The following is a 27,854-nucleotide window of genomic DNA, read 5'->3' on the forward strand; positions in this document are numbered from 1 at the left end:
ACCACACATATTGTATTAATAAACTGGATATGAATAATGCCCTGTCCCGTCACCTCATTCATAGTCAAGGATGTGGTGGATTCAAATTTGGTATACTTGAGGTTATAACACCTAACCCCAGGGGGGGAGATATAAAATCACTAGTGAGTGAAAAGGAGATTAAATGGCAGCTAAGACTGGATGCAGCCACACCCCCTGGTTTAAATGAAGTTATCCCTACTAAACCCCTAGTTAGGACATAGAACATAAAATATTAGATTATTGATTGTTTTTACCCTAATCCATCAAATTATGTGGAGGGTCCGCGATGTTTTCCTGGACCCTAGTATCAATAGTATAGTATAATATATAAAAAATATATTTTGATGTCCTATGGACGTGGACACTTATGTCTAGGATATATTTTATGTCACTAGCTGTTAACTTGGGTGGTGATAGATCATTGTTATGAAACAAATATGGAAGGGGTGGAATACCCCCACTATTTTCAGTACCTTCGAATTCAGGAACTACATATAGATATTACTGTCATCACAACTGACAGGTTGAAGTAAATAAATTAATTAATTTAAACACTTCAAATATTACAATAGGTACTACTATCTATATATAATAACAGAGAATATATGTACAAGAATGGATAACACAGTATGAGAGTTATATTACCAGAGTTTTATTTAAGTGTTCCATGTGGAATTTTTTAAAACATATTGTACATAGATTAGAATTTATTATGTTTGTAGTAATCACAGTCATTGAGTCATTTTATGTCAATTTTAATTGTTAGTATATGGAAATGAATATATATTTTTTAAATAATATATGCTCAGTGTATAAAGTATGTCTTAGTTTTGTGAAGCATATCGATTGTAACATCAAACAAGGTAACACATTACTATACTTTTAAATAATGACAAAATGAAGTTTATAAGCTAGATTGGATAATTGATGTAAATGGCGGGCTTTTAGGTATTTAATGGGGAGAACTATTACTATCAATGTTCTGAGGAAGTCTAGTATTCTAGATGAAAGCGCTTAACCTCCTTGTTGCATCTTCGTTTTGTTGTGGAAATAAAGGAAACAATCCGTTTTGGTATCCAGTGTCCTGCTTTTTGGTGCATGTGCCTCTGTGCTTGTGCATTAATTGGATTATTCAGTTGTAAGAGGACATTTTTTTCTTTAATGTCTGCAAAGGTGACATCCTCAGAGGGGAACCTTCTGACTCCTCGATGTCTGTATCAGAAGTGAAGGACTCCTCTGGGGGGGCCAAAATGCTTCCTCTTGCAAAGTCTCTTACGAGGGATCTCTTCAGAAGGGCATTCTGGAGAGGTTTTGGAAGAGAGGGGTTCACTTGATGAGGTATCCTGAGGCCTAGGGTCTCTGCATGTCTGTGGATAGTGTGGTGCAGAAACAGACACCGGTGCCTTTGGGGGAAGAATGTCAGGGCCTAAGAGTGGAGCTGTCTGTGGAGACAGCACTCTCCTCATCACATTGAAAGCCCCCCCCCCCCGATCCAATGATACCTCCATCTCCGAAGAGCCAGAAAAGATCTCGGTAACCAAGGGGGTTGGCTCTGAGGCCAATGTTGGAACCGAGCTCACCCACACTGAAGCCCTGAGAGGCAAGTTTGGATCAGACAAATGTTCAATCAGACTTCCCCTCCCTGGACCCAACCGGAGAGCATCGGCTCTTAGACTCCTCGAGTTTAGATAGAACAGAGGATGTCAGAGCATATGTCGGGCATAAAGAACCCAGAATAGGTCTTGGCACAGATGGTTCCACTACGATAGGTTCCAGACATTCCGGCTCCGAGGTCCCAGGTCAACTTGGAGGAGGAATCTATGTTGAAGGGGAGGTCCTGGACAATTACGAATCTCTCTGGGTTGGAGCAGATAGCGGTTTGGCCACTGCAAGTGTCCTTAAAAGTCTGCACACCACCCGATCCACGTCATCATCAGAAAGACTCCTGGAGGACCAAGAGGAAGGGAAGGAGATCCAACCCATTGTAGTAGAGGTCACCTTAAAGTAGGGGAGACTGGTACCAATGCCAGAAACCAGCTCCATAATTCAAATTCGATCGGCACCGATACTGAAGGAGCTGATGATGGAGATTTTCTGGGCCCAACAATCTTCGGGTTCAGAGAAGCAACTTTGGTCAGCTTCTTTGCTGGCTCTGATTGGCCAGGAGGAGGAGATGACCTTTTCCCAGATTTGTCAGACTTTGATAAAGGAGACTTGGTTAATTTAGAAGTGCCCTGACCTTCTTCTAATGCTTCAGTGAAGGGGGGGTTTCAGTAAACTTCTCACTATAAGCTTGTTTTTCCTTCCAAGCAGCACTTTAGAACTGAAAGAGTGGCAAACAGAACAGGTTTCTTGCAGATGCAAAGCCTCAAGACAGTATACACAAATAGTGTGTCCATCCATGATGGACATTTTCTGGTTACACTTCACACACTTTTTGAACTCAGAGGGTTTGGTTTCCTTATGTTCCTTAGACATAATCCATCTACTAACAGATAAGTATAAGAAAGGGTGTAGAAACTATTCAACAGTCTAGTAGACAAACCCAAGCTATGACTATACTATATATAAAAAAATATATTTTTTTTAAACAACAACAAGAAAAAAAAAAACCCTTCACGACTACAGAAAAAGGGGAAGGGTGTCAGTTCTCTAACCAAAACAAAGCTGCCTAGTCAAAAGGGAAGGGGCAGCCCTCAACTTAAACGGGCAATAGTGGCCATCTAGCTCAAATGAGCTGCCGGTTTTGGTTAGGAAGTAACAGGAGCAATAAAATTCTTTACAACACTCTCTAAATTAAACAAGTGTGTAAAAGGCAAGGTAAAGGAGAGAAATGAAAGCCCTCTAACTAGAAACGGGCTTTAAGCACTAAATGTAAGCTGGGATTGGGAGTAACACAGGCCTAGTAAAGAAAAACGATGGCCAGAAACAAAGCAAAAGAGCGAACTCTCTAAACTAACTAGATTACTATTAAAATGTTACTCAACTCTTTAAACAGCCAAAACACCAAGTATATCAATAATAAGAAAGAAAAAAAAATTCAACTTAGCCAGAGCAAAATGGAAGCACCCGATCTGTTTAGCTGCAAACAAGATCTGGGGAGCTTTCCTAGGGCATGATGGGATAAGGATACAGCTACAAGCCAGTGGAAAACATCGAGCTTTTGTATATGGCCGAGTCAGAACCGAAGATCAGTTCCGAACCCAACCAGTGAAGAATGAAGGCGAGATAGGGCATCACATCTGATGTTATCCTTTCAATTCTGCCTCACTGATGGGTCAGAGTCCCCAGCTACATGATTTCTTGGGTGGCCTCAAGGAAGGACATGCTGGAGCACAGAGGAGCCAAGGACATTCTGCTCCTGGAAATCATATCGAGCTTATAATGGTGGACAAAGGTACGAGACTTGGACCAGGTAGCTGCAGCACAGCACATTGTGAGCAATAGGAATTCTTGATGAAAAAGCTGCTGACACAGCTATGGATCTTGTAGAATGGGCTTTTGGAGGACTAAGCAACTTCAAACCATTTTTCTCATAAACAAAAAATATACAATTTGTTATCCACTTTGCACCTGTCACTTTTGAAACTGCTTGACCTTTACAATTAGAGGAAAAGGAAAGAAACAACTGCTATGATTTTCTGAATGGTTTCATCCTATGAAGGTAGAAGCATAACTGTCTGTGAACATCCAAGGTATACAACATGTAGTGTCCCTATGTTGGAACAGTTAGGAAAATGACTGGCAACTGAATGCATTGATTAATATTAGCCTCAGTTGCAACCTTTGGCATGAAAGAAGGAATGGTATGCAGGGAGACCCCTATCCTTGTGAAAAATTATGTAGGGTAGTTTGTATGAAAGGGCCTGCAATTCAGAAACCATTTTTGCTGACATAACTGCAACGAGTACAGCAGACTTCCAGGATAAATATTTCAAGTCACAATCATTAGCCGGTTCAAAGGTACTCTGAGTCAAAGCTTGTAGAATGATAGTCAAATCCCATGGAGGAGTTGGATCCTTGATTGGAGGCCTAAGGAGAACGGGTACCTTTCATAAAGGCTTTACACAACCTGGCTGAGGCTACAGATGCCGAAAGTAATCCTAAATGGAAATTGGATATGACTGCTAACTATAGCTTAGTGGCTGCAAAACTAGAACCTTGCATAAATAAAGACTCCAGAAAAGAAAGAAATGAGAAAATAGGAGCTGAAAAGGGATCAATGTGATGATTAGCACCCCAAACAGTAAATCTCTTCCACTTACTCTTATATACCTTCTTGGCTGAAGTTTTTTGAGAAGCCAGAATGGTAGCCTTTACTGGAGAAGAGAACCTGGACCTTCTAGCCATTATGGGAACTGGAGAAACCATGCGGTTAGTTTGAGTGAGGGGAGATCCGGGTGAAGTCTTAGTGTTGGATGAGAGAGATCATCTGGTTTGGGTTTTAGTTCCATGGTGGATGATTAAGGAGACCAGAGGAAGGGGAACCAAATCTGATGAGGCCAAAAGGGGGCAATGACGATGATTGTGTTCTTTAACCATTTGGCTTTCTGAAGAAATTTTGGGATGAGAGGAAGAGGAGGATAGGCATAAAGGAGTCCGGAGGGTCAATTATGGACCACAGTGTCCCTCTGGGAACTCCCTGAAGGAGGGATCAGAGCAAAATTACTGCTTCATTTGTTGTTATAAGGGGATTCAAAGAGACTGCAGCAGGGAAGGCCCCAATGGTCAAATATCTTGTTCATTACTGGCTGATTGAAGGAGCACTCATGGGGCATCAGAATGGATCTGCTGAGCTTGTCTGTCAAAACACTGGACTTTTCTCTGGTACATACGTTGCAAGTAGAAAGTGATTTGAAGAGATCGCCCATTACCAAACCCTCATGGCCTCTCTGCAGAGAGGGTATAAATGGGTTCCTACCCGCTTGTTGATGTGCCAGACTACTGACATGTGTGTGTGAATTGCAATGGTCCCTAGAAGGAAAGCCTCCTGAAAGGCTTGCAGTGATAAGAGGACAGCTCTCATATCGAGGATGGTGACATGCAATCTGGTCTCTATCGGATTCCACGGGACTTGGACCATCTTCCTGTCAAAATGCCCCACCCTAGATGGTAAACATCTGTGGACACTGTGGTTGTTGGGGGGGGGGGGGGGGTGAAAGGTCTGCCAACCGACAAGTCAGAGCAAATCCATCACTGTACATTAGTCCTGCAAATGTTGGCCAACTTGATAGGAACAGATAGGGGCTGATGCAGAAATGACCATTGAACAGACAGTGTCCATTAAAGAACATGCACTTAATACCTGGCTAGGAGAACCAACACGACAGCACCTGCCATATACCACAGTACTCGTAGAATCAATCTGGCAGGTGGAGATGGATGAGATAGAATGGCCTAAACCTGGAGCTTCAAGGTGTTGATGTGGTGCTGAGGTAAGCAAGCTATCTGCGTAATGGTGTTTAGTTGGACCCCAGTAAATTCCAAAATTTGAACTGGCAGTGGTTGTGACTTGTCTACATTTATGGTAATGCCAAGAAAGTGGGATACCTGGTAAAGATGGTCTCTGGCCTGAGTAAGTTGACACTGTGTGGGGGCTGTCAGGAGCCAATTGTCTAAATATTGGAAAACCTGAAACCCTTGCAGTTGAAGATGAGCGGCAACAACTGCCATGCACTTGAACACCCAGGGGCTGTGGATATACCAACAGACAGGGCTCTGAATTGTAAGTGATTGGCTCCTAGACAGAAGAGCAGATGACTTCTGGAGCACCTGTCTATTTTTTATGTGATAGTATGCATCCTTATAGTCCACAGAGCACATCCAATCGTCTTTCCTTAGTAATGGAAGGATTAACTGAAGCGTTACAATCCAGAACTTCTCTTTCTTCACATACAAGTTGAGATTGCTTAAGTCCAAGATAGGCCTCAGGTCTCATTTTCTTTGGCACCAAAAAGAAACAGGACTAAGTTCTGGTCTCCCTCTGTTTGGCTGGGACCTCTTGGATGACGGGTCTTTTGCAGTAATCTTTCGATTTCTATAACTGCCAACTACCTCTGGCTGGGAAGAATGTTGGAGAGTTTCTTTTGAATCTTTGGAGGAGGTAGAGAAAATGGAACAAAATAGCCTCTAGATATTACGCTTTGCACCTAAGCATTTGCTGTTATCTGTGCCCAGGCACTTCAGTGCAGAGAAAAATGGCCACCGACTGCCTCCAGAGTCAGACAGTTGGGCAGCGCTTCAGGAGCACTGAAAGAGCTTCTTGGAAAAATGTTCCCTGAACCTCTGATTTTGCGGGCCTCCTCTGCCTCTTGGGTGGCATCTCCCATTATAGCCTCCTCCCCTGCCTTTGGAAGAGTACTCCCCACTTGGATCAGGAAAGGAATCTTGCTGCTCATGGAACTAAGTCTTTGATTCCTTCAGTAGGTTCATTGAGGGGTGGAAAACTTTATCTCCATGGCAGACAAGGTCTTACTTTCTTGCTCACTGCGGGTAAGGCGTCCTTAACTGAAGGTTCAAACAGTGAAGAACCAAATGGAGCAATGACAAAGGACACCTTAAAGGGCTCCGCAAAATCACAAAGCCTCATTCAAGCATGTCGACATATCGCAATGCTGGTGCCGGCTGCCCCTGAAGATCCTTCCACTGAGTGAGAAACAAGGCTCATGGAAGAATTTGCTAGGGAAGTAAGAATGGTTAGCTTTGAAGAAATCTTATCTAGCTCCTCCTTAGGCAGGTACTCCATCAAGGATTCAGTGAGTACCTTAACCAGGTCTTTCTGAAGGCAAATAAAATGCACCAGGTAGTTAAGTGCTCTAAGCGAAAAAGTCACTGAAGCAAAAGCATGCTTCCTGAACCTGCCCAGTACTCTGGACTCCCTGTTTGGTGGATGGACAGTTGAGCTCTGTTGGGCGACATCTTTTTTGGTAGCAGCTGCCACTGCCATAGTGTCAGCTGGGATGCCCTTACTCCAAAAGGTTCAGTCCTCAGGAGAAAGAATTTTGTCAAGTCACTTTGGTAGAGGCTCTATGGTGTCCAGCTCTTTCCAGGCCCAATGGGCGATAAGGTCTATAAGAGCGCCCACCAGGGGAGACTACCCAAGATGTAGATAGTCCTGCCTTGAAGGCCTCCAGGAATACTTATTCCTCCAAAGAAGGGATTTTGGATGAACAACCAAGATATATAATATATATCAAGATATCCAAGATATCTGCAAAACAGACATCGTCCAGTGGTGATTTACGAGACCCCCTCTTCCTCACTGTAGTCCTTCCTCAGTGAGGGACTTCATAGGGGAGTCCAAGTGCCTCCTTTTGCGCATACTCTTCTGTGGGATTTCCTCCATGGGATATTCAGAGGAGAAGTCAGAAGAGGAAGGGGCCACCTCAGGTGGGATGGTCTGGACATCCTTAGAGGCAGGCTGACCTTGGACAGAAATGGAAGGTCCAAGGCCCAGATCCAATGCAGGTACACAAGGAGGAGCAGAAGTCAAAGGGTCCAGTACTGTGCTTACAGAGAGGGTCTTTTCTATAATCTGGAAAACCGAAGGTCCCGGGAATTCCCCACCGAATTCCCTAGGAACCGGGGCTCCAAAAGAACTACGAGGAAGTTCACTGGAACCTCAACTTCCAGACAGAACTGGACCCATGCTGTCGAGGGCAGAAGCTCCAAAGGGAAGGGACAAATCCAAAAATATTGGAGCTGAACCCCACCCCCTGAGATCTGGCTGTGACACCCTGAATCAAGGACTCACTGTGATCTGAAGACCTCAGACCACTGGCAGCCAAGATCATGGTCAGTGTAGAACAGAGTCCTCTGATCCAACCCCAAATCCCTCAGAAGATTGCCATCTTGGGGCTCCAAAACTGAAACATGGGTCAGAGGAGGAGAAAAAAAGCACTCGGATCCACAAGGGGACAGAACTTTGAAGTACCTCCATCTGGATCTGAGCCTTGATGATTGATTTCACCATTTTGTCCACGTCGTCATACAGGCTTCTACAGGAGTTGGAAGAAGCCACTGAAGAGGGACACGAGTGCCTGGGGGTCTGTAAAATCCTTGATGGAACTGTGGGTGAAACAGATGTAATAGATATCCCAGGAGAATGAGAAGAGGACTGCAGATCAGGAGATCTATGGATCCAAGGGGTAGTAAATGTGTGCTCGGATCCAAAGTCTCAGGATCTGGCGACTTAGATGCAGTTGCAGGTTCACTCAGAGCAGTCAAGTCAAAAGGATCTGACGGAGCTGACATAGGCCTCGGTGCCGACATCCTCAGATCCAACTCCTTTGGGACCTTGGAAGAAAGCTCCTATGATGCCCTGGACTACTTGTGATGGCGTTTCTTCACCTTGGAGCAGAGTGATTCCTTGCAGGGGGTTGAGCCTCTGGAGAAGACAACGGAGCGGGCATAAGACCCTTTAAAATTAGTTTGTTTGCTCTTTCCTGGATGGATCTGGGATTAAACCCCTGACAGAAGCTACAAGTGGAATCCATGTGAGCCAGTTCTAAACTATACACACATCTGTCACGTGCATCCGAGTGTGGAATTTTCCTCTCACCCTTGGCGCACTTCTTAAAACCTGTAGGCTTATTTATAATGAAGAGAAATAATGAGAAAGTTAGTTTTTTATTTTTTTTTTTTTTTTTTTTTTTACAATTTTATTAGAAAAAGAAGGGCCAAAGCCCGGAAGGTAGAAAAACGTGGGAGAGAGAAAAAGAGAAAGCCTAACGCATCTCATAAATACTAAAATGGGTAGGGAGGAAAGTTAAAGAAATGTAGTATTAAGAAAAACTCTACTGGACAGATAAACAAGGACTAAAACTATAGAAAAAAAGACACCTACTTGCTTGAGCGCTGGTAACCACATCTGTATGCACTGGCAGCAAACAAGATCTGAGGAGGTTGAGCTAGGGGCAGAGGATTGTGGGTAAGGAAGGAGTTTGAGCCTGGAAGCTGAATCATTTGAATGCGACAGAGTCAGATCAAAGGATCAGATCCATGATCCATCAGCGAAGCACAGTAAGAAGGACAACATCAGATCAACTTTTAAACTCTCAGGAAGGAAGAAAGAACACTCCTGTTTAAAAGTACAGTACAGTCTCATAACAATCTATTAAATCACAAACTCTTAGCATTAAAATAACCTTATTGAAGAGAAAAGTATTGATAATAAACAAAATTATAAAATGGAATTTTTCCCAGAAAGGGAACTTATCTGCTCAGCAAAGAGCACAAGCCAGCTATAGATCCTTGAAAGCTTCAGAAGAGCATACTCTTCAGCTGCAGTAAAGCTATGAAGGGACTGGCACCCAAACTTGTCTTTTAGTCAGCTAAGCTAGCCTGACAACTTGGATACATGGAAGGCGCCCTGAAGCTTAGCAAACCGTCCGGCTGTTATGTCCTTGGCAGGATATAGCCCATATAGCCAAGGCTACTGTAGCAGTCATCATACTGTTGCATTCTGGTTTGAAATTTAGTTAAGACACATTATGTTTTGATACGTGTGTGTACTTTTTAAAGCAATACAAGTTAATATTCTGAATGAAATATAAAATTAAGACTGAACATTAGAATGGCTAGAGTGATGGTTTCCACCTTTAAGCTACAGTAACTTGGAGGCAAGAGAATTTAGTTTAGGAGTGCAAGGTGCAGCCTTCTGCATAGGGCTGGTGAGAACAAGACCACCTTTCTTAAGAATAGCTACCAAAATGTTTCTTTCAATGCCTTTAGTGCATTTTTTATTGAATCTCCATGATTAAATTAAAATTTGCATGTCGCATTCATTAATAAACTGTAAAGGTGTCATTGTGGCTACTAAAACTGGAAAAGAAAGCATTTCTTAATGATGTGATTACCTCTGAAAGGCATTAAAATGTAATGTATTGATTCATCAATAAGGTTTAACTTGCAAATGCATTTATACGATCCAACTGATTTTTGGACTTGTGAATAAATCATATATGATGAACTTGTAACATTTTTCTTTGACTGTTCACTAACATACAAGCAAATAATGTTACTGAAATAAACAGGTGTACATGCTGACTAGTTTTATGTTTATTCATCCTCCTATTTTAGATGCTATATACGAAGAAGGTTTCAGTTGCATCTCCAAATAAGAAAACTCCGTGGTATCCCTCGAAGTCTCAGAAAACCCAGTATGCAACCTATATTGGGTCAAAAACAAACCAAGCAGTGCAAAGTTTCTGCTTGGTTTATTTTCATTGGCATCTCGAGTCCATTTACCAGAACCTGATAATACAAGCAAATGTTCAACCAAATAAACACAACTGAACTTCTACAATTATATACTCTTTACCTGAAATGACTCTTCCCCAAAGCTGCCAGACTAGCTCATGCATGCAGCTCACCATCTCTTTCCACAAATCATCAAACACGTCATTCAGTACCATATATTCCATGCAGTACAATGGGGAGACTGGAGGAAATCTTGACTTCAGTCGATATGTCTGGCCCATCTTCTTTCGCTCATGCAAACTATCATCCCTGTAGCAAGAGAATGGTTTAAGCATGCACATATCGTAGTTTTTTTGTTGCATCATTTTACAATATTTTACAGTATCCAGTATTTCAGTATAATATCCAATGCATACTGAATAATTTATCCACAGTTATCTAATTCCCTGAATTTTAATAATGTTATAAACTGAGTATCATTTCCTATCTGTATACCAAACGATCTAAATACTGTACTTCAGATTTTCTTGTTCTTAACGGTTACATATTTTACAGCATCTTATAATTTTTTCATCAGCTTTAAATATTCATTCTTTACATATATAAGTGGTTTCTTCATTCTTACATTTATATTCCCTAATATTTATTTTCAGGCACAAAAGATGACCTTTACCTAACTTTCACCCCTGCCCATAAATGTGTCCCCTTCCCCATACCCAGATCACACATTTCTCAGGATCATTTTATCGCTTTGCCAAACATCTCTTCCCACATTTCTATATTTTGCAACCCTCTTTCTTGTGTGATTTTGCATTCCCAAATCATACATACCTCTGCACCCTCTGAATTGCATCTCCAGTATATACTACATTCCTGATGTAGTCTCTCTGTCTGGGGTTAAATAGGGTGGCGCAGTGGTTAGCATTATCACCTCACAGCAAGAGGTACTCTGGTTAAATTCTTGGCTGGGGTGCCTTCTGTGCAGAGTCTGCATGCCCCCCCTGCATTTGCATGGGTCTCCTCTGGATGCTCCAGTTTCCTCCCACATTCCAAAGACATGCGTCTTGAGCATTTCTGCAGATGGCCTCTGCTGAAAATGGGCTCTGTCCCAGTCAGACTTTCGTGGTAAACAAATGTTAAATAAATACATAAATCAGACATGTAGAATATGTATTTATTGGTTCTAGACGAATGGACATTTATTGACGTAATTACATTTTCTCCACACTTTATTCTATGACTTGTTATTAAGATCTAGTCTCACATTTTTATTTCCTCATTAACTGTAGGTATATTGATTTCCCTTTATTACTGACTACTTCTTTGAATATTTTGTTGACCTCTTTTCACACTTAGTACATCATACTTTTAATCAGTTCAAAGGACGTGTCGCATCTAATGAACACAAAAAAATGCGTAACATGCAAAGAAACAGAAAATGATAAAAAAAGAAATTAATACAAAATAAAACTTGCCTCATTTGCTATACATGCAGTTTTTATTTAATGAGTTGCGAGAATCATACAAGTGAAAAGATGTTTGTCTTTTCTGCTTTTCCCGGTTAGGGGTCGCCACAGCAAAACTCCAGTCCGCTAATGACTGGCAGTAGATTTTTATGGTGCCGAGTTGCCAGCCCAATGCCCAATCTTCAGCGAAGGCACGCCCATTCACACATGTCTTTCGGAGGCCATTCGACCACGGGGAGGAAATGCAGACGCCACACAGAAGGCACTCCAGCCGAGAATCGAACAGGATAACCTCTTGCTGTGAGGCAACAACGCTACCGCTGTACCACCGTGGATTGACCTCTTATTTGGGACTCAAAACTATTACCTCCAGTACACCATTTTGCCGTTACTACCACTGAACCAACAGGAGCCTCTGGAAAGATAGCTGTTTAGTTTCCCTGAAGAGCTTTATCCTTTCAGCTAGGAAACCCTCACCATAGTGAATAAGATCAAATTACAAACAGACAAACACCAATACAAAAAAAATCCTCAAATACCAAGACTATGTATGGCAACCACCCATCACAGAGGGATAACTTCCTGAATAAACACACATGATTTGAGTTTAAGCAACAATTCTGGCAAAACAGGAGCCAGATGGGGGGAAGAGTGGGAAAGAGCAGCTGATGCTGGTCCACTCATCCTAGGGAAGGTAGCAGTGGTTCTGGCTTGCTATATTCACCACTTTTCGGCACAGTCATGTGAATGTCAGGAAACCAGTTTAAGACAGGTGGTTTGGGCATTGCTAAGTTGGTAATGATAGCTCTTAACTGTGCGAATAGAACATGAACCCAATAAGAAAATGATATGAAAGGCCCTCATGGTGATACAAAAGCCACTGTCAGCCACCTAGATTGGATTGAATCTAAACAGAAATGTCTTAACAGCCTGCATCTGGTATGATGCAGTCAGAAGGGTTGGAGTGCCATGTAGTTTCCTGTCATGGGAAAAATGAGGGTCCAGTCCTGAAATATGGATGGGCCCTGGACTGAGGAGCCAAAACGAGACATAATCCATTGGTAACCCAACTAGGTTATCTTCCATGTCACTGCTGTCAGCAGGAAATCTCTATGGAAATGATAGCATACTCATGCATACCTCTAAACTGTCCAGATTTTTGTGTCATATTTGTGGACTGCTCCTGAAAAAAATTGTGGTATTCTGGCAGAAAATGTATGCTAACACAAAACCTGTTATGCTAGCAACCTTCTAAGTTTCTAAAAGCAGTACATTTCAAATCTAAATGAGATCTGATATTATCCTTTCACATTTATGATTCTAACAATGTCCAAGCAGAGGCCTTCACTGTGTGTGTGTGTGTGTGTGTGTGTGTGTGTGTGTGTGTGTCTGTAATTTGACCCTACTTGCTGTAATACCCCCCCCCCCATTTTTCCTGACTCCTAAGCATCCAGGTGTGTGTGTGTTTGGTTACCTGTTTTGCAAGAACTGTTATTGAGAAATCTGGTGGTATCACACAAAATGTATAACATACAATGAAAGCAGTGCAGAATAGAAAAGGTAACTTTCAAAACTGAACTGTGGTTTCACATCTATAGATGGTAAGTCAGATGAAAATTTGAAACAGAATTAATTAACACAAAACCACTAGCTATGCATTATCAGATAAGGACCATATGTCTCACACAGTCTTCCCACTGCCTTATTGCAGACATTGCTAAGCCAAAACCTTTTCTTGTTCTTCTCTCCAGCATCTCAGAAGCATTATATCTGCTTGATGAATTCTTGAATTTTATTGCCATTTTTAACCTTACCACCTTTCCTATAAGGCTTTTCCTCTACCAGTCAAAAGTGTCAGACCTGAAATTTTAAGTTGTTACCTATGAAATAAAGTGCAATTACAAATGAAATACAGCAAATCTTGAATAAAGATTTTTAGCAGGGATGAGGGGGGCTTACCCTATGCACTCCCGCAACATAAGGGCTGCATCCCCTCAGCCCTGATACTTACACATACATACATACATATACTTACATACATGTATTTATGCACGTGTGTGTGTGTGTGTGTGTGTGTGTGTGTGTGTGTGTGTGTGTGTGTGTGTGTGTGTATATATATATATATATATATATATATATATATATATATAAATAAATGTACACGTACCCACACATGCTCACTCCAAGATCACTGCACCATTAGAGAAGGGGGAACACTAAGAGGTATGTCAACCTCAAACTAAGTGCATATTCTTCATAGTCGCACTTTCAATCTTGTTGTTCTGAGAATTGCATTTACAGTGCTTGGACTTTCAAAAGAAACCCAACTGTTGTAGCCATCCACTGTCCCTTTTATAGCAACCACCCTTGCACCTTCCCTGAGGTATTTGTTTTGTATTAAACTACAACCGCTTGGTCTCAGACATCTGTTTTTGAAAGCTGGTGTACACATGGACTCCAAATCCCCTTGAGGCACTTCAAAGTTTCAACTGTATCCCTTTTTGACATTTTATTCAAGATTATAAATTTACTTTTATAGAGAAAATGCACTATTTTGGAGGAGACATACAGTTCACTGTGCCTGACAGCTATGCTTACTTCTACAATTGTGAAAAATGCAGAAAATACCAAGACTATGTATGGCAACCACCCACCTCAGTTGCAGAGAGAGCTGGAGTCCTGAATAAATACACATGATTTGAGTTTGAGCAACAGTTATGACAATACAGGAGCCAGGTGGGAGGAGAGTGGGAAAGAGAGCAGCTGATGCTGATCCACTACTCCAAGGGAAGGGAGCAGTGGTTCTGACTTGCTCCATTCATTACTATTCAGCTCAGTCTTGTGAATGTCAGGAAAGCAGTTTAAGACAGGGACATGTGCTTGGGACTACCAAGTTGGTAATGGTAGCTCTTGTTGAGTGTGTGAATAGAAACATGAACATATAGGTAAATGATGTGAAATGCCCTCATGGTGACACAAGACACAGTCAGCCACCTGGGTAGGACTGGATCTAAACAAAAACATATTTATATAGCCTGCATCTCAGATGATGTGTCCACGGGTGAGGGTGCCATGTAGTTTCCTGTCATGGAAAAATGAGGGTCTAGACCTGAAATGCAAATGGGCTCTGGAGTAATGAGCCAAAGCAAGATAAACTCCACTGGGAAGACTTCTCAGCTAGGTTACCCTCCATGTCACTGCTGTCTGCAGGAAATCTCATTGGAAATTAGTATACCCATACATACCTACAAACTGTCCAAATTTATGTCCTATTTTTTGGTCTGTTCTTCAAAAAAATTGTTTTTTTCTGCCAAATTATTGAGGATTGAAGTCACTAAATAATGACAGACATTGGATTTCGCACTTCAAATCCTTCAGAAAATGTATGCCATCACAAATCTGTTATTCCAGCAACTTTCAAGGTTTATAAGTGCAGCACACTTAAAATATGTTCCTATTTTCAGGCCTTTGTCCCCCTACTGTTTTAGGCTTTCTTGTGGTAAGAGGTGGAAAAGTATGCCCCCATGCTGTTTTCTTTTTGGGAACTGACAGTCTCCATAAATTGTTCTCATATTCCAAACAAAACCTATTTGTAGGGGTTAGGCTACTGATAAGTCCAAAACTTATCCATGCAAGAGGAAAGGCTGGGGACTAAAAGACTACCTCCTACAATTCCTAGACAAACATCATACTCACACTGTACATGTTCCATCATAAGTAACATATAACTTCTCTCACAAAAATCCACCCCAAATATATATAAAGGGTAAGCATTCCCAGAGGCAGACTAATCCAAGAAATGATTACTCAGAAAGGGGTTAAGGAGGGTGGCCCTCCTACTGACACAGTGATCTCATAATTCAAACATCTGCTGTTATGCTGAGTAATCTGATGCCATCGTAATATGTTCACCACAAAGATCCCTTATTCAGTACTGCATTTGTTGCACAGAAGAGCCTTGCTGTACTGCTTGTATAACACATGGGAGAATACTAAGAATTGAAGGTACTTGAACCTGGACTTTGGCAGTAGGCTATAGCATGCCAGTACTTCAAAAGCAAAGCTAGTTATACTCCTCCATTGATCAGACATCACCAATATCCTTGCAAACAAATTTTACTCCCAAGATTTCTATTCAAATCCCCAAATGATTTAAATCACTTACTCCCACAATTATCTATAAATATCATTTACTGAAAGTGACCAGGCTGAGTAAGGAGAAAGTCACGGTCAGTTGCTTATCAGGGGCCAGGATCCACCGTATTATGCAGGCATTCAGGTCACTGGATCACAATTACCTATATGACTCGGTCAGAGTCCATGTGGGAATAAATTACCTGAGACATACCTCCCTAGACTATATGAATAGAGATTTCATGGAGCTCTCAGAATGTTTCTCAGGCTGTTACAAGCCTAGCAATGAGCAGCATTTTACCTTCTCTAAGGATGACACTACAATATGAACAAAAGATGATTAACTTTAATAACTGGCTTCATTTCTGGTGTCATTCTAAGGGGGTGCAATATTTGTCAGCATGGAAGGAGATGGTCAATAGACCACGCTGCTTTGCCATGGATGGTCTGCACCTCTCCCCTCTAGCTTTCATATATTAGCTAAAACAGTGTCTTCCCCCATAGTGCCTTTTTTGGGCAATGCCAAACTGCAAGTACTTCTGGCATAGCAAATAAAAACCAAGAAAATCTAAAGGTATTACTGCTCAACGCTAGGAGTCTAAACAAAAATCTCCACTCCCCAGAAGCTCTCTTTACCCTAGAGAATGCTGACATCTGTGCGGTAACTGAAACATAGTTTAAAGCCATGTGAGTACACCAACAGTGCTAGGTTATAATCTCTTCCACGCATTTAGGCCAGCTACTTCACAGGCAGGGACTAAAGGTGGAGGTGTCCCTATTTACATCAAAGATAAATATACTTCAAGGCTGGTCAAACAGGACAATGCACTTGAGTTGCTCCATGTTCAAATCACCATAGGCAAAATCCGATACCACTTCCTTGCAAGCTATAGGTCCCCCTCTATGACCCAGAAAACCCATACCATGTATTTAAACTTATTAGAATCACTAACCATCTAACCCAATGCAATATTTATGCGTGACTTTAATTACCCCACTATTAACTGGGAATCTTATACACCACCAAACATATATGCACAGAGATTCCTGGATTTTGTTAAACACAAACTCCCTGGACCAGATAGTCAATATACCAGCAGGGGTACAACCATACTGGATCTGATCCTCACTAATACAGGAGAGTGTTGCACACCCCCTACTGTAATGCCTTCGCTGGTAAGGTCAGAACACAAAATGATCTCCTCTAAAGTAAAAATAAAACCTGGACCGGTCCCCCAGCAAAACCTGGAATATTCAGGAACTATTCTAAGGGTAACCTGCTGCTATTAAGTGAGAACCTGGCAAAAGTTCAAGTCCCCATAAACCCTGAAAACACTGCTGCCTATGCAGAACAGTTCACAGAAATCTTGTACAAACATGTTAACAGCTGCATAGAGGCAGCTGCACCCACCAGGAAGAAGTACAGAACTAACTAAAAAAACAAGCCACTCTGGTGGAATCACAAAATCAATAGGCTGCATAAAAGGAGGAAGAAAAGCATGGCAAAAATTAGGAGATGCAGCACCCAGCAAGATAAAAGCAGTCTCAAACTAAACAAATAACTCATAGGACAAATAAAGTCTACCAAAGCCAAATTTGAGGTAAGTTTGGCCTCAAAGGCCAAGGAAAACCACAAAGCATTCTTCAGCTATGTCTGCAACTTCAAAGGCAATACACAATTGTGTGCAGAGCTCACTGTAAATGGAGCCACCTATACTGAGCCAGAAGACATAGCAAGCCGCCTGGCTGACAAATTCAGCTCCAACTTTACTCCGTTCTCCCCCTCAAACTTCCCTCAAGAAATATCATCAAATACAACTCCCCCTACTGTCACTAGGGAACAGGACCATAATGCTCTCTAAGACTAGGAACACTATATCAATGGCCCCAGACAATATCCTGCCTTCTAAATAGCATGAAAGTTGACCGATCAGGGCCTCTTGAATTACTATTTAACTGTAGCCTCCAAACAGGTTTTGTGTCTTATGAATGGAGAAAGGCAACAGTCATCCCTCTGCACAAAGGTAGGCCATTTATAGACCCTGGAAACTATGCACTCATAAGTCTCACTAGTCTTATATGTAAAGCCATGGAAAGAATTATCATGGAGATGATCAACAGAGATGTAGTAAACCTCTGGACACCGGACCCAAGCCAGTTTGGTTTGTCAAGGGCAGATCATGCCTACTCAACCTGGTGGACTTCTTTCAGAAGGTCACCAAATCAATGGATGAGGGCAAAATCGTTCACATTGCCTACCTTCATCTGGCCAAGGCATTTGACACAATACTCCACTTAGGCATTATTGACAAACTCAAGAGGCTAGGTACAAACCCGTATGTCATCCGGTGGATAGCCAACTGGCTCACAGACAGGACCCAGGAAGTTAGAACTGGGGAGTCCACCTCTACAAAGAGGCCAGTTACAAGTCCTTGGAGCACTCGTTTTTGGCATTTACTTATCAGAAATCAAGGCCAATGTCAGTGGTCTCTGGCTAACTAAATTTACAGATGACTGCAAATTAGGAGCAGTCATTGAATCTCATACTGACACAAATGTTTTCCAGGAGGGGCTAACACAGACAAACAAATGGTGTCAGAGCCACGGACTAAAACTTAATGCCAAGAAATGCATAATAGTATCCTTTGGGAAGTCATCCATCCCTCGTAACTATAATATTGACAACACACCCCTTAAAGATGACCCAGTAATCATGGACTTAGGGACACACACAGAAAATAATCTAGTCTTTGACCATTATGTGTCTAAGTGGTGAGGAAATCATTCTATGTTGCGTAACTTATAAACACAGGTATGGCATCTAAGTCCAAGGAAATCATTGTTCCACTGTATTCGGCATTCATCAGACCTATCATTGAGTACAATGTCCCTTTTGGTATGTACCTAACCAGGCATATCCAGCAATTGGAATGTCCACAGAGGTTCCTCACTAAAAGAATATAGGGCACAAGTAGAATGCCCTGTGCAGACTGCTTCAAGGCCCTATCCCTGTATTCTGTCTCCTACAGGCTTTTGAGGGGAGATCAATGCCTGGCATACACGGCATTGTCAGACCCCCACTCTGATGGACCTCCTGCATATCTACACCACAATTACCCATTCTAAAGACTTAAATCATGCCTGTGATATAAATAGGACCTGCTGGAGAGATGGGAAAGTATCCCAGAGACTACCGCGTCTATGGAAGAGACTCCTCATCCATGTGAAGCAGCGTTCCTCCCTAACCCAATTCAAGTGCAACTTGAACAATTGGATGGGAATCCAGAAATTCATCATGTTTTGGCACCTACATCTCTAATGGACCCAGGTAACCCATAAATGGTTAATCTCCCAGGTCCATGCTTACACTTTGCAAGGGTATCAAAACTTGTCAGAGATTTGGGATGTATGGCTAGGCTTAAAAAGGCCTTTGTGGTCTTTAGCCTAGTAAACACCTATGAACCTGGGTAACTACAGACCTATCAGCCTTACAATCATAATTTACAAAGCCATGAAATGCATAATAGCCTTTCCTCAAATTATGATACCAAGGATCTTATTAGACTTAATACCCAACAGTATGGCTTTACGAATGGGTAGATCCTATTTAATCTGATAAACTTCTTTGAAAGGTTACAGAGGCTGCAAATTGTGGTCCTTCAGTGCACCTAGTGATTGACCAGGCTAAGGTCTTCAACACCATTCTCCATGCAGGTATCACATAAAAATAAATGCTTTAGAAACAGACACATATGTTAAGATGGATAGCAAACAAGCTGAAGGACAAAATCCACACAGTGTGATTTGTAGGTACCTCAAAATAAACTACGAAAGTGACTAGTGGTGCCCCTCATGGCTCAGTACTGAAATCTCTTCATTTTGATATTTACTTCTCAGATCTGGAAGCTGAGACCCATGAGCTCTGGCTAACAAAGTTTGCAGGTAAGTGCATACTGGGGGGGGGGGGTTGTTAAATCAACCTATAATACTGTCCCTAGTAAATTCTTGGCGTACAAAAAATGGGATCAAATTAGGACTTCAAAGAAGGCTGCACACTGATCAACAGCTCAATTTCAGCTCTCCCAGTGTGCAAAAAGAAACTGAAAGATAAAGACTAGTAATTCTGATAATTTTAGTAAAATTTAGTTACAAGCTAGTAAACACACTATCTGGATGCTAGCAAGGAAGAAACGTAGGGAGTCTGAAAGAAAATCAACAAGCTGCTAAGCAAAAAAAAGTTCAAGCTCTAGCTTTGGTGCAAGAGATGGATTTCAGTAATTTAGAGGAATCAAGTGTGCTCAGAGCTATTGAAAAAAAAAAGAAACATTAAAAGAGTATATCGGAAAAAAGGGAAGAAGCATTAAACAGCTATTCAGATGAACTGATAAAACTGCAAAATCACTGGTCGAAATGAAGAAAAGGCAGGCTGAGTATGAGACTGCTCAAGAAGAGAGGTTTCAAAAAATGGTAGAGTTAGAAGACAAGAGCACTCAAAGAAAACCTGAGATTTTTTTTGCTGTACCAGAGAAATTGGAAGAAATAGACTGTATTAATTTTATGAAAGCACAAATAAGCAACTGTTCTAGTGTTTCACAACAGGCTTTATTAATTGAAATGGCACACAGTGTGTGCACTTCAAAGCTGGCCATGAGAAAGCAGCCAAGACAGGTATTATTTAAAGATGCAAGAAATCTCTGTGGTATCTCCGAAGTCTCAAACAACCCACTAAACAAGTATAGTGGGTCCAAAATCAAAACAGTGTAAGAAACTTCTCTGTGTGGACGATTTTCAATCCATATATATATATATATATATATATATATATATATATATATATAGTTATGACTGTATATTAATCAGTTCAGATAATGGTAGGAGAAGTAGCAAACAAAGTCATCCTAAGTAAAAAAAAAAAAAAAAAAAAATACTAAAAACAAAAAATATATACACACACACACACACATATATATATATATATATATATATATATATATATATATATAAAACACATTTGAAATATTATACAGAATTTTTTAATGAGATGTATTTTGTAATGGATAAACAGCCTTTACCTAATTTGTTAATAGATTCTGCTTTCTGGTTGGTGCTCCAAAGTTTAACTTTTAAGTGACAGTTGGTGTATTTTAGTCTGAGGAAGCGATCTGGTTGATCGTGAAAGTGCGTACTGTTTTTTACTGTTCTATTAAACAATTTTTGCTTCAACCGTGACAGTTTGTATTCTTTTGTCTTATTTAGCTCTGAGGTGAATACAGCACATACACCCTACCTGCATCTATTTCTTTTGAAGTTTCTTACATTGTCTTATTAGTTAAAGTTGCAATCATGACAACAGAAAGAGTTGATTCTGACAAAATGTGACAGAAGGGGAAAGTATTAAAAACTGGAGACAATAGAGTGTTTGTGGAAAATGATTACTCACAGTACACCAGGCAGAAAAGAAGCAAATTAATCCCAGCAGTCATGGAATGTCAAAAGGCAAGTGTGAGATATAAGCTGCTGTATCCAACTGTTTTCAGGATTTTATCCTGCAGGAACAAAGTCATTTTTGATGCAGAATAGGTTAAGGAGGAGAAACAAAAGATTGTCCAGCAAAAAAGTGAACCAACAACCAGAAGAGGACTCTGCTCCTCATTCTTCTGATAATAAAGCTCAGAGTGAAACTTTCCAGCGAAACCTTTTCCAATGTTTCAAACAAAAATGCTTGAGAGACAGAAAAGAGCACAGGAGTTGACTAGAAGAAATGGTGTACTTTGGACTTGAACCAGGGCCTGGGGGTGGGAGATGGAGGTAAACAGAAGTCCAGCAACACTGAAGTTAGTAGATAAATGTGAAATTAAAAAGCACCAATCACATTTGTGAAATATGGTGTTACAAGAAAAAATGTTCCAGAAAAACTGGCCTTTTGTTGACTTTGTTAAACTTGTGAGGGGTCTGAAAAGCATATACCCACTTCATGTCATTAATATTTGGAAGGACACTAAAAGAGAAAAATAAAGCAACTAAGTAAAACAACTATTGCTCTTAACAGTGTATATATATATATATATATATATATATATATAGATATATATATATAAAACATTTTACAATATAACTGCACTTTATATAGCAAAATGTTTTCAGAGATTGTTGTATGTGATAAAGATACTAAAAAACTACTTTTCTCTTTTTCAGTTTTAAGAAATGTAAGCATTACAATGTAAAAAAGAGAAGAAATGCCAGACAAAAGCATGTTCAACTTAACATACTGCAATCTTGGGCTGTTGGGGTGGGGGATAATGTGCAAAAGTGGACTTTGCATAGGTGAATGTCTGAATTAATGCCCTTGGCTTAATTTGCAAATAAATCTTCAGTGTGAGTTGAGAAGTTAGCAGCTGAGGGCAGCTGTACATTTTGGTCTCATGTCTCCAAGAATGTAATGTGATCACAGGTGTAGGCAATAAATCTTGAGAATCTGGACATTGTTTGCTGACAGAAACATAAAATTAAAAGGTACAAGAGCAAGCAGCTTTGTAAAAAAATGAAGTTTAAAATTATTGGAAGTAAGAGACAGCATCTTTCCTGGAACCTAAATACTTCAATGCATTTACTAGAATAGTGTATGATTTAGTTTTATTTAAATATAGGCAGTGTACTTTTTCTTAAGGCTAAAAGATAATGGTTACTGAAATCATACAAAGTGCTTTTACCATCTGGGAAGGAAATAAAGATAAGAAAAGAACAGTCAGTAATTAGTTCAAGTAGGAGCACAGACCGTAACATACACTTTAGCATGGACAACCTTAATTTTAGGTTAGTTAATGCCTGTGGGTGCAGCTGATGATTTCCTATCAGGAAGGTTAAACTTCATTATTTGAAGATGTACATAGTTTTGTATGTTTGTTTTAAGTTACTAGGTTATGGGGTTGTTCTGTTTTTTTTTGGGGGGGTTATTAAAATAAAAAGTCTTGCAAAATATGACATAGGTTCAAATGGAAATGACAAGAATAAACTGTATAAAAGATCATCCTGCCAAACACCAGGAAGCACATGTAACACAAAAACTGAAAACAGATAGATATAATAGATGAGGATAACAACTCATCATAACAGCTATACCATACATATTATTTTGGAATGTGAATGGCCTCAAAGGTATAAACAAAAAGGGAAGAGTAATAAATTATATTAAGAAATGCAGAGTGCAAACAGCAATGTACAGAATACACATTTTGAAAGAAGTGAGCATGTAAATTTAATAAACAAAGGATTTCAGGGTGGATTTTCAGCAGAATATCAGGAACACAGAAAAAGCAGCATGCTTATACTAAATTGCTTCAACAGCTCCAATAGTGAAGGAAGAGAAAAAAAATAACGGCAGACTTGTGGTAGTAAGGGGTTACTAGCAAGGGTATTATGTTGATGTGTATTTATATTCTACCTAAAACTGCTGTTAAAGAGCTTAAAAAATGTGGAAGAAATAATCCGCTTTCAGCATGGAATATTAGTTATAGGTGAGGCCTGGAACTTGACTTGCAACAGTGACGATCTGGAGGACCTAGAAGTGAAAACATAACAAAAGAGGGTAGATTTCTGAAGAAATATATGGAAATATTTGGTATGACAGAAGTGAATTCACTAGTAGGAACTATGAGAGAATTAACATATTATACCCCAAGGTACACTAAATGGACTAGACAGAAATTATACTTCACAGGATTGTGTGCTTTTAATTGAGAGCTTCAACAAATGTCCAGTAACTATTTTGGATAATGTGCCGATAACAACCAAGATAAAAATGCAGGGAAATGAAGTGAAAATGATACACTTGCCCTTCACCACCTACCTGTTAAACAGAGAGGAATTTTAAACAGAGGGGAATTTAAGGAATGTGGTAGTGGAAATTATTCAAAAGTTATTAGGACAGATAGAAATTTGTTCAAAAGTTAGTGAGTGGGATAAAATGAAAGTAGAGTATAAAAACAGAGTAGAAGTCAAAGAAAAAAGAGATATGGTTAAGAAGTAACAAAAATTATTTAAGGGGCTGACAAAGTTTAAAGTATTGCAAAACTAGTGGAATCTCACAGAACATGAAGAGGCACAACTGCACAGTGCTAAAAAGAAAATAAGGGAGTATCTGGATAATATGCACAAATTTAGAAAGGCTTGTTTTTGCTAATAACTCCAGAGCTAAAGAAAAAAACTTTTAGTACGATGACAGACAACAGAAAATAGAAAGGGTTGTTGCCAAACTTAGGGAGTTCATGAAAAGAAAAATAACCAAACATCTTGTAGAGGTAATTAAGAGATACTTTGGAAATTTTATAAACATTTATATAAAGCAGAGAAATGTGGAAATCAAGAAAAATCACAAATGGCAATATTTATGGAAGACTTACATATCCCAAGATTAGCGGTAGATGAAGCTCAACAATTAATGGCTAAGATATGAGGAAATGAGATACAAATGGTGACATATAAATCAATCTGCCTGGAAAGTCTCATGGAATACATGGTATTCTTGTGAATGTTTGGAAGCTAGGAGGGAAGAAAGTGATAAAGATGTGGAAGGTTTTGTTTAACAGTATTTTAAAAGGAGGGAAAACACCAACATCCTGGAAGAAAGCTGTGGTGATTATAATACCTAAAGACAGTAAACCTAGCTTTAACATCCATGGTTTAAAATTGAAATGGGCCTATCTAAAATATTTATGTCTATACTAGAAGAAAGAATTGCAAAGGTGTTGTTCAAATTGGTAGATATGGTACAATGTGGTTTTGTGGAGGGGAGGAAAACATTTGATAACATTAACAGAACAAGTATGATGATCCAGAGGGAAGCAGAATACAACAAAATACTGCTTTTGCTGGTGGGTCTTGATGCAGAGAAAGCTGGGGATTTTACGTGTAGGGCAATGGAAGCATTTGCACTCCCTAAGTCAATAAAAATCCAGGTAAAAATGCACCTCTGGCAGTTAAAGTCAGCTTGCCAATCTAAAAATAGACAGCAGAAAGAAAGCAAAGTTTGTCTACCATGGAGAGGTTTAAAACTACTTAATACTAAAAAATCAACAAGTATAAGTATAACAAGCTGTGTTTCTACACACAAGGACAGTATATGGCTGAAGCTGGTAATACTGAATTAAGTTACCAACCGGAACTGAGCATACAAGCTGAATTGTCTGCTGTTAAAAGAATGAACAACATGGTAAAGAATATACTGACTGATAATTTAAATCTGCTGCTACAATTGGATTTATCTGATGTTGAAATAGATGCAGTGATTCCATGTTCTTAAGAATTTGATAAAGTATTTAAACAGATAGAAACTGCTGCTTTCAGACTGAAGAGATTACAATGGCAGGGCTTCCATCTGGAAGCCTACCTGCATCATAATGTAGTGCCAAGAGTGCGTAGAGTGAAGTGTATGCCGACATATGGTAACTCTCACCCACATTTACTTGCCAAATGGCAAGCGATCAGTTTAGAAACTAGTTTTAAACATATTAGACTACTCATAGATTACTTTTGGCTGACTGAAAAGGAAACCACAAGCTTCATTGAATGTAAACAAACTGAATTAGACAATGTAGCACTGTCTGACTCTTTTCTTTTAAAATTGAAGAGCTTCAGCATGCACTTTCTGCATACAACATGTTAAATAACTTCAAAAACAAAAAACTAGCAAGAGATTTTAAAGAGGCTAATATTTTTGAATGGCCTAAACAAATTGTAAAGTGCAATCAGAAGAGAAATACTTTTACAGCGGACAGTAAGTGAACTGAAAATAGTCGTGATCATGATATAGTTAAAACAGGTTGCAAAAGCAATGAATCTCTGTGTAGTAATGATTAACCGAAAGTTGTTAATGCGATACCATCTACGGCAGGGGTCATCTGATAAATGAAGATTAGAGCATTAACAACAGAGCTCTGGCTCTGTGAATGCTGCACATATAACTACTGATAAAATGGATAGTAGTATAGATACCATTTCTGTGGCAGGGGCTAGACCCAAAGACTCAGCAACACATATTCCATTTTTTCCTGGACTTACAATGATGATGAATCAATGTTTCCCTTACAAAAAAATCACTCCATAAGCATGGACAGGAAACGAAGGAAGCTGTCAACTTAAGAACACAAGTAGACAAGGAGATAGATTCTTTGGTGGTGAACGTATCAGAGCATGTATTAATGAGGCTCAGAAAACTGTTATTTATTGTTTATTTATTTATTGACATTTGTTTACCGGGAAAGTCCACTGAGCCAGAAAGAGACCATTTTCAGTGGAGTCCCGGGGAGAAAAGCTCCAGGGCAAATAATTTAAATACAATATTTGTAAAGTATCAAAACATAAAAAGCAAAAATTCAGAGTATCAACAGGAGAAAATTAAAATGAGCAAGATCCACCAGTTTAAAGGTATTCAAATGCTACAGATTCTATATCACTAACAGTTGATTTAAAAATAATAAACAAATGAGTACAGAAGAAATTGAAAGTTTCAGTGGAAATTCAAATATACAGTAGTTACAAAAAGAGTTATAGTTAGTAACAAGAGGAATCAAATTAAAACATTCACAAGTCAATATGATTGCTGTAAATTTAAATTCAGATCTTAATAAGGGGATCTATTTTATTCCCGCCCTGCCATCACTACTTAACGAATTTGTGACAGACAAACATTTTGTAAGGAACGTAGTGCTATACAATATATTTAATGGTGCAGGCAATAATGCTGATGAAGGCTCTATTAATATTTTTACTAACAGAGTACATTTGTTCCCCACCACATCCTACAGTGGAGACCTTTGTTAAAGTCTGTGAGACAGAAGTAGCTGAAATACAGAACAATAGCAATAGCCATGTTTTTTACAATTTGAGCGTGAATAAAAGGAATGCTTTGCAGGAGCTTGTAAATAATAATGACACTGTGATAAAACCAGCTGACAAAGGTGGAGCAATAGTGCGCCTTTAAATCCCACTTTAACAGGAAAATGCTTGATCTGTTGAATAACAGTAAGACCTATAAGAAAATATGGAAATGTGAACTGAACAAGATCATTAAAAGAATAGAAGAGACCTTGTATGATTTATTGATAACATACGTCATTGCACAAGATCTGTACGAGTGTCTTGTAGTAACCCATCCCACTATACCAATTATCAAGGGTCTTCCAAAAATTCATAAAGACACCAAGGATCCAGCAGTGTACCTCATCGTCTCGGGTAGTGACTGGATCACACAGCCCACCTCCATTTTGATTGAGCATAAACTGAAAGAAGCACTCCCAAAGGCAATGATGGTATTAAAATACACCCAGCATTTTTAGAAACTATCTTCATGACTTCAGACACTGGATGGAACAACAGAATTTGTTACGGTGACAATGGACGTGAGAAGTCTTTTCATAGTCATCCCGAATGATTATGGGATTGAAGCCATAAAAAAATTTCTGAATGAAAAGGAAATCTTTGATAAGAACGTTATCCTGCAGATATGCTTCCTACTGGAATTGGTGTTGGAGAATAATGTTTTGCTCTTTGGAGGAGAACACTGTTGACAGAAAATGGGTGTTGCAATGGGCAGCTCGTGCGGTAATATTTACTCGAATATTGTAATGGCTCAATGGGAAGCGGAATATGTGTTCAATGATGTGAATGAATGGTAGACACATATTGTTCTACAAGAGATTCATGGATGATACATTTTCCCTCTGGAATGGCAATGAAGAACAGCTGTTGGCATTTGTTGGTTATATCAGTAAAACAATATCATTTTTGGACTTTGATTTCAACAGTTCAAAAGAGAAGGTAGACTTCCTTGATGTTACACTTCAAGGAGGAGTAGATGGTATACTCAATACACACATATTCAGGAAGGCTTGCTGGAAATATAATCTCTTACACAGAACCAGCATGCCCCAGGGACATATATTCCCCCATGTTATCAGGGGAAAATTTGGTATAAAGTCCAAGTTATGCAGTAATGAGACGAACAACAATGAAGAAACTGAACAGCTAGTACAGCAC

General features: G+C 39.7%; 1 protein-coding gene across 3 annotated transcripts in view; it reads right to left on the bottom strand.

The window, feature by feature from the left end:
• FAM149B1 (family with sequence similarity 149 member B1) overlaps nucleotides 1-27,854 on the bottom strand; it is a 1,523,608-nt gene that overhangs the window by 1,020,551 nt on the left and 475,203 nt on the right. For all 3 annotated transcript variants that reach the window (XM_044056091.1, XM_044056089.1, XR_006362759.1), the window contains exon 6: nucleotides 10,343-10,530. In XM_044056091.1, coding sequence (XP_043912026.1) covers nucleotides 10,343-10,530 — 188 coding nt within the window. The remainder of the gene's footprint in view (nucleotides 1-10,342; nucleotides 10,531-27,854) is intronic.

This window comes from Protopterus annectens, chromosome 14.part0 (genome assembly GCF_019279795.1).
Source record: "Protopterus annectens isolate FY-2018-M chromosome 14.part0, PAN1.0, whole genome shotgun sequence".
NCBI lineage: Eukaryota > Metazoa > Chordata > Ceratodontiformes > Protopteridae > Protopterus > Protopterus annectens.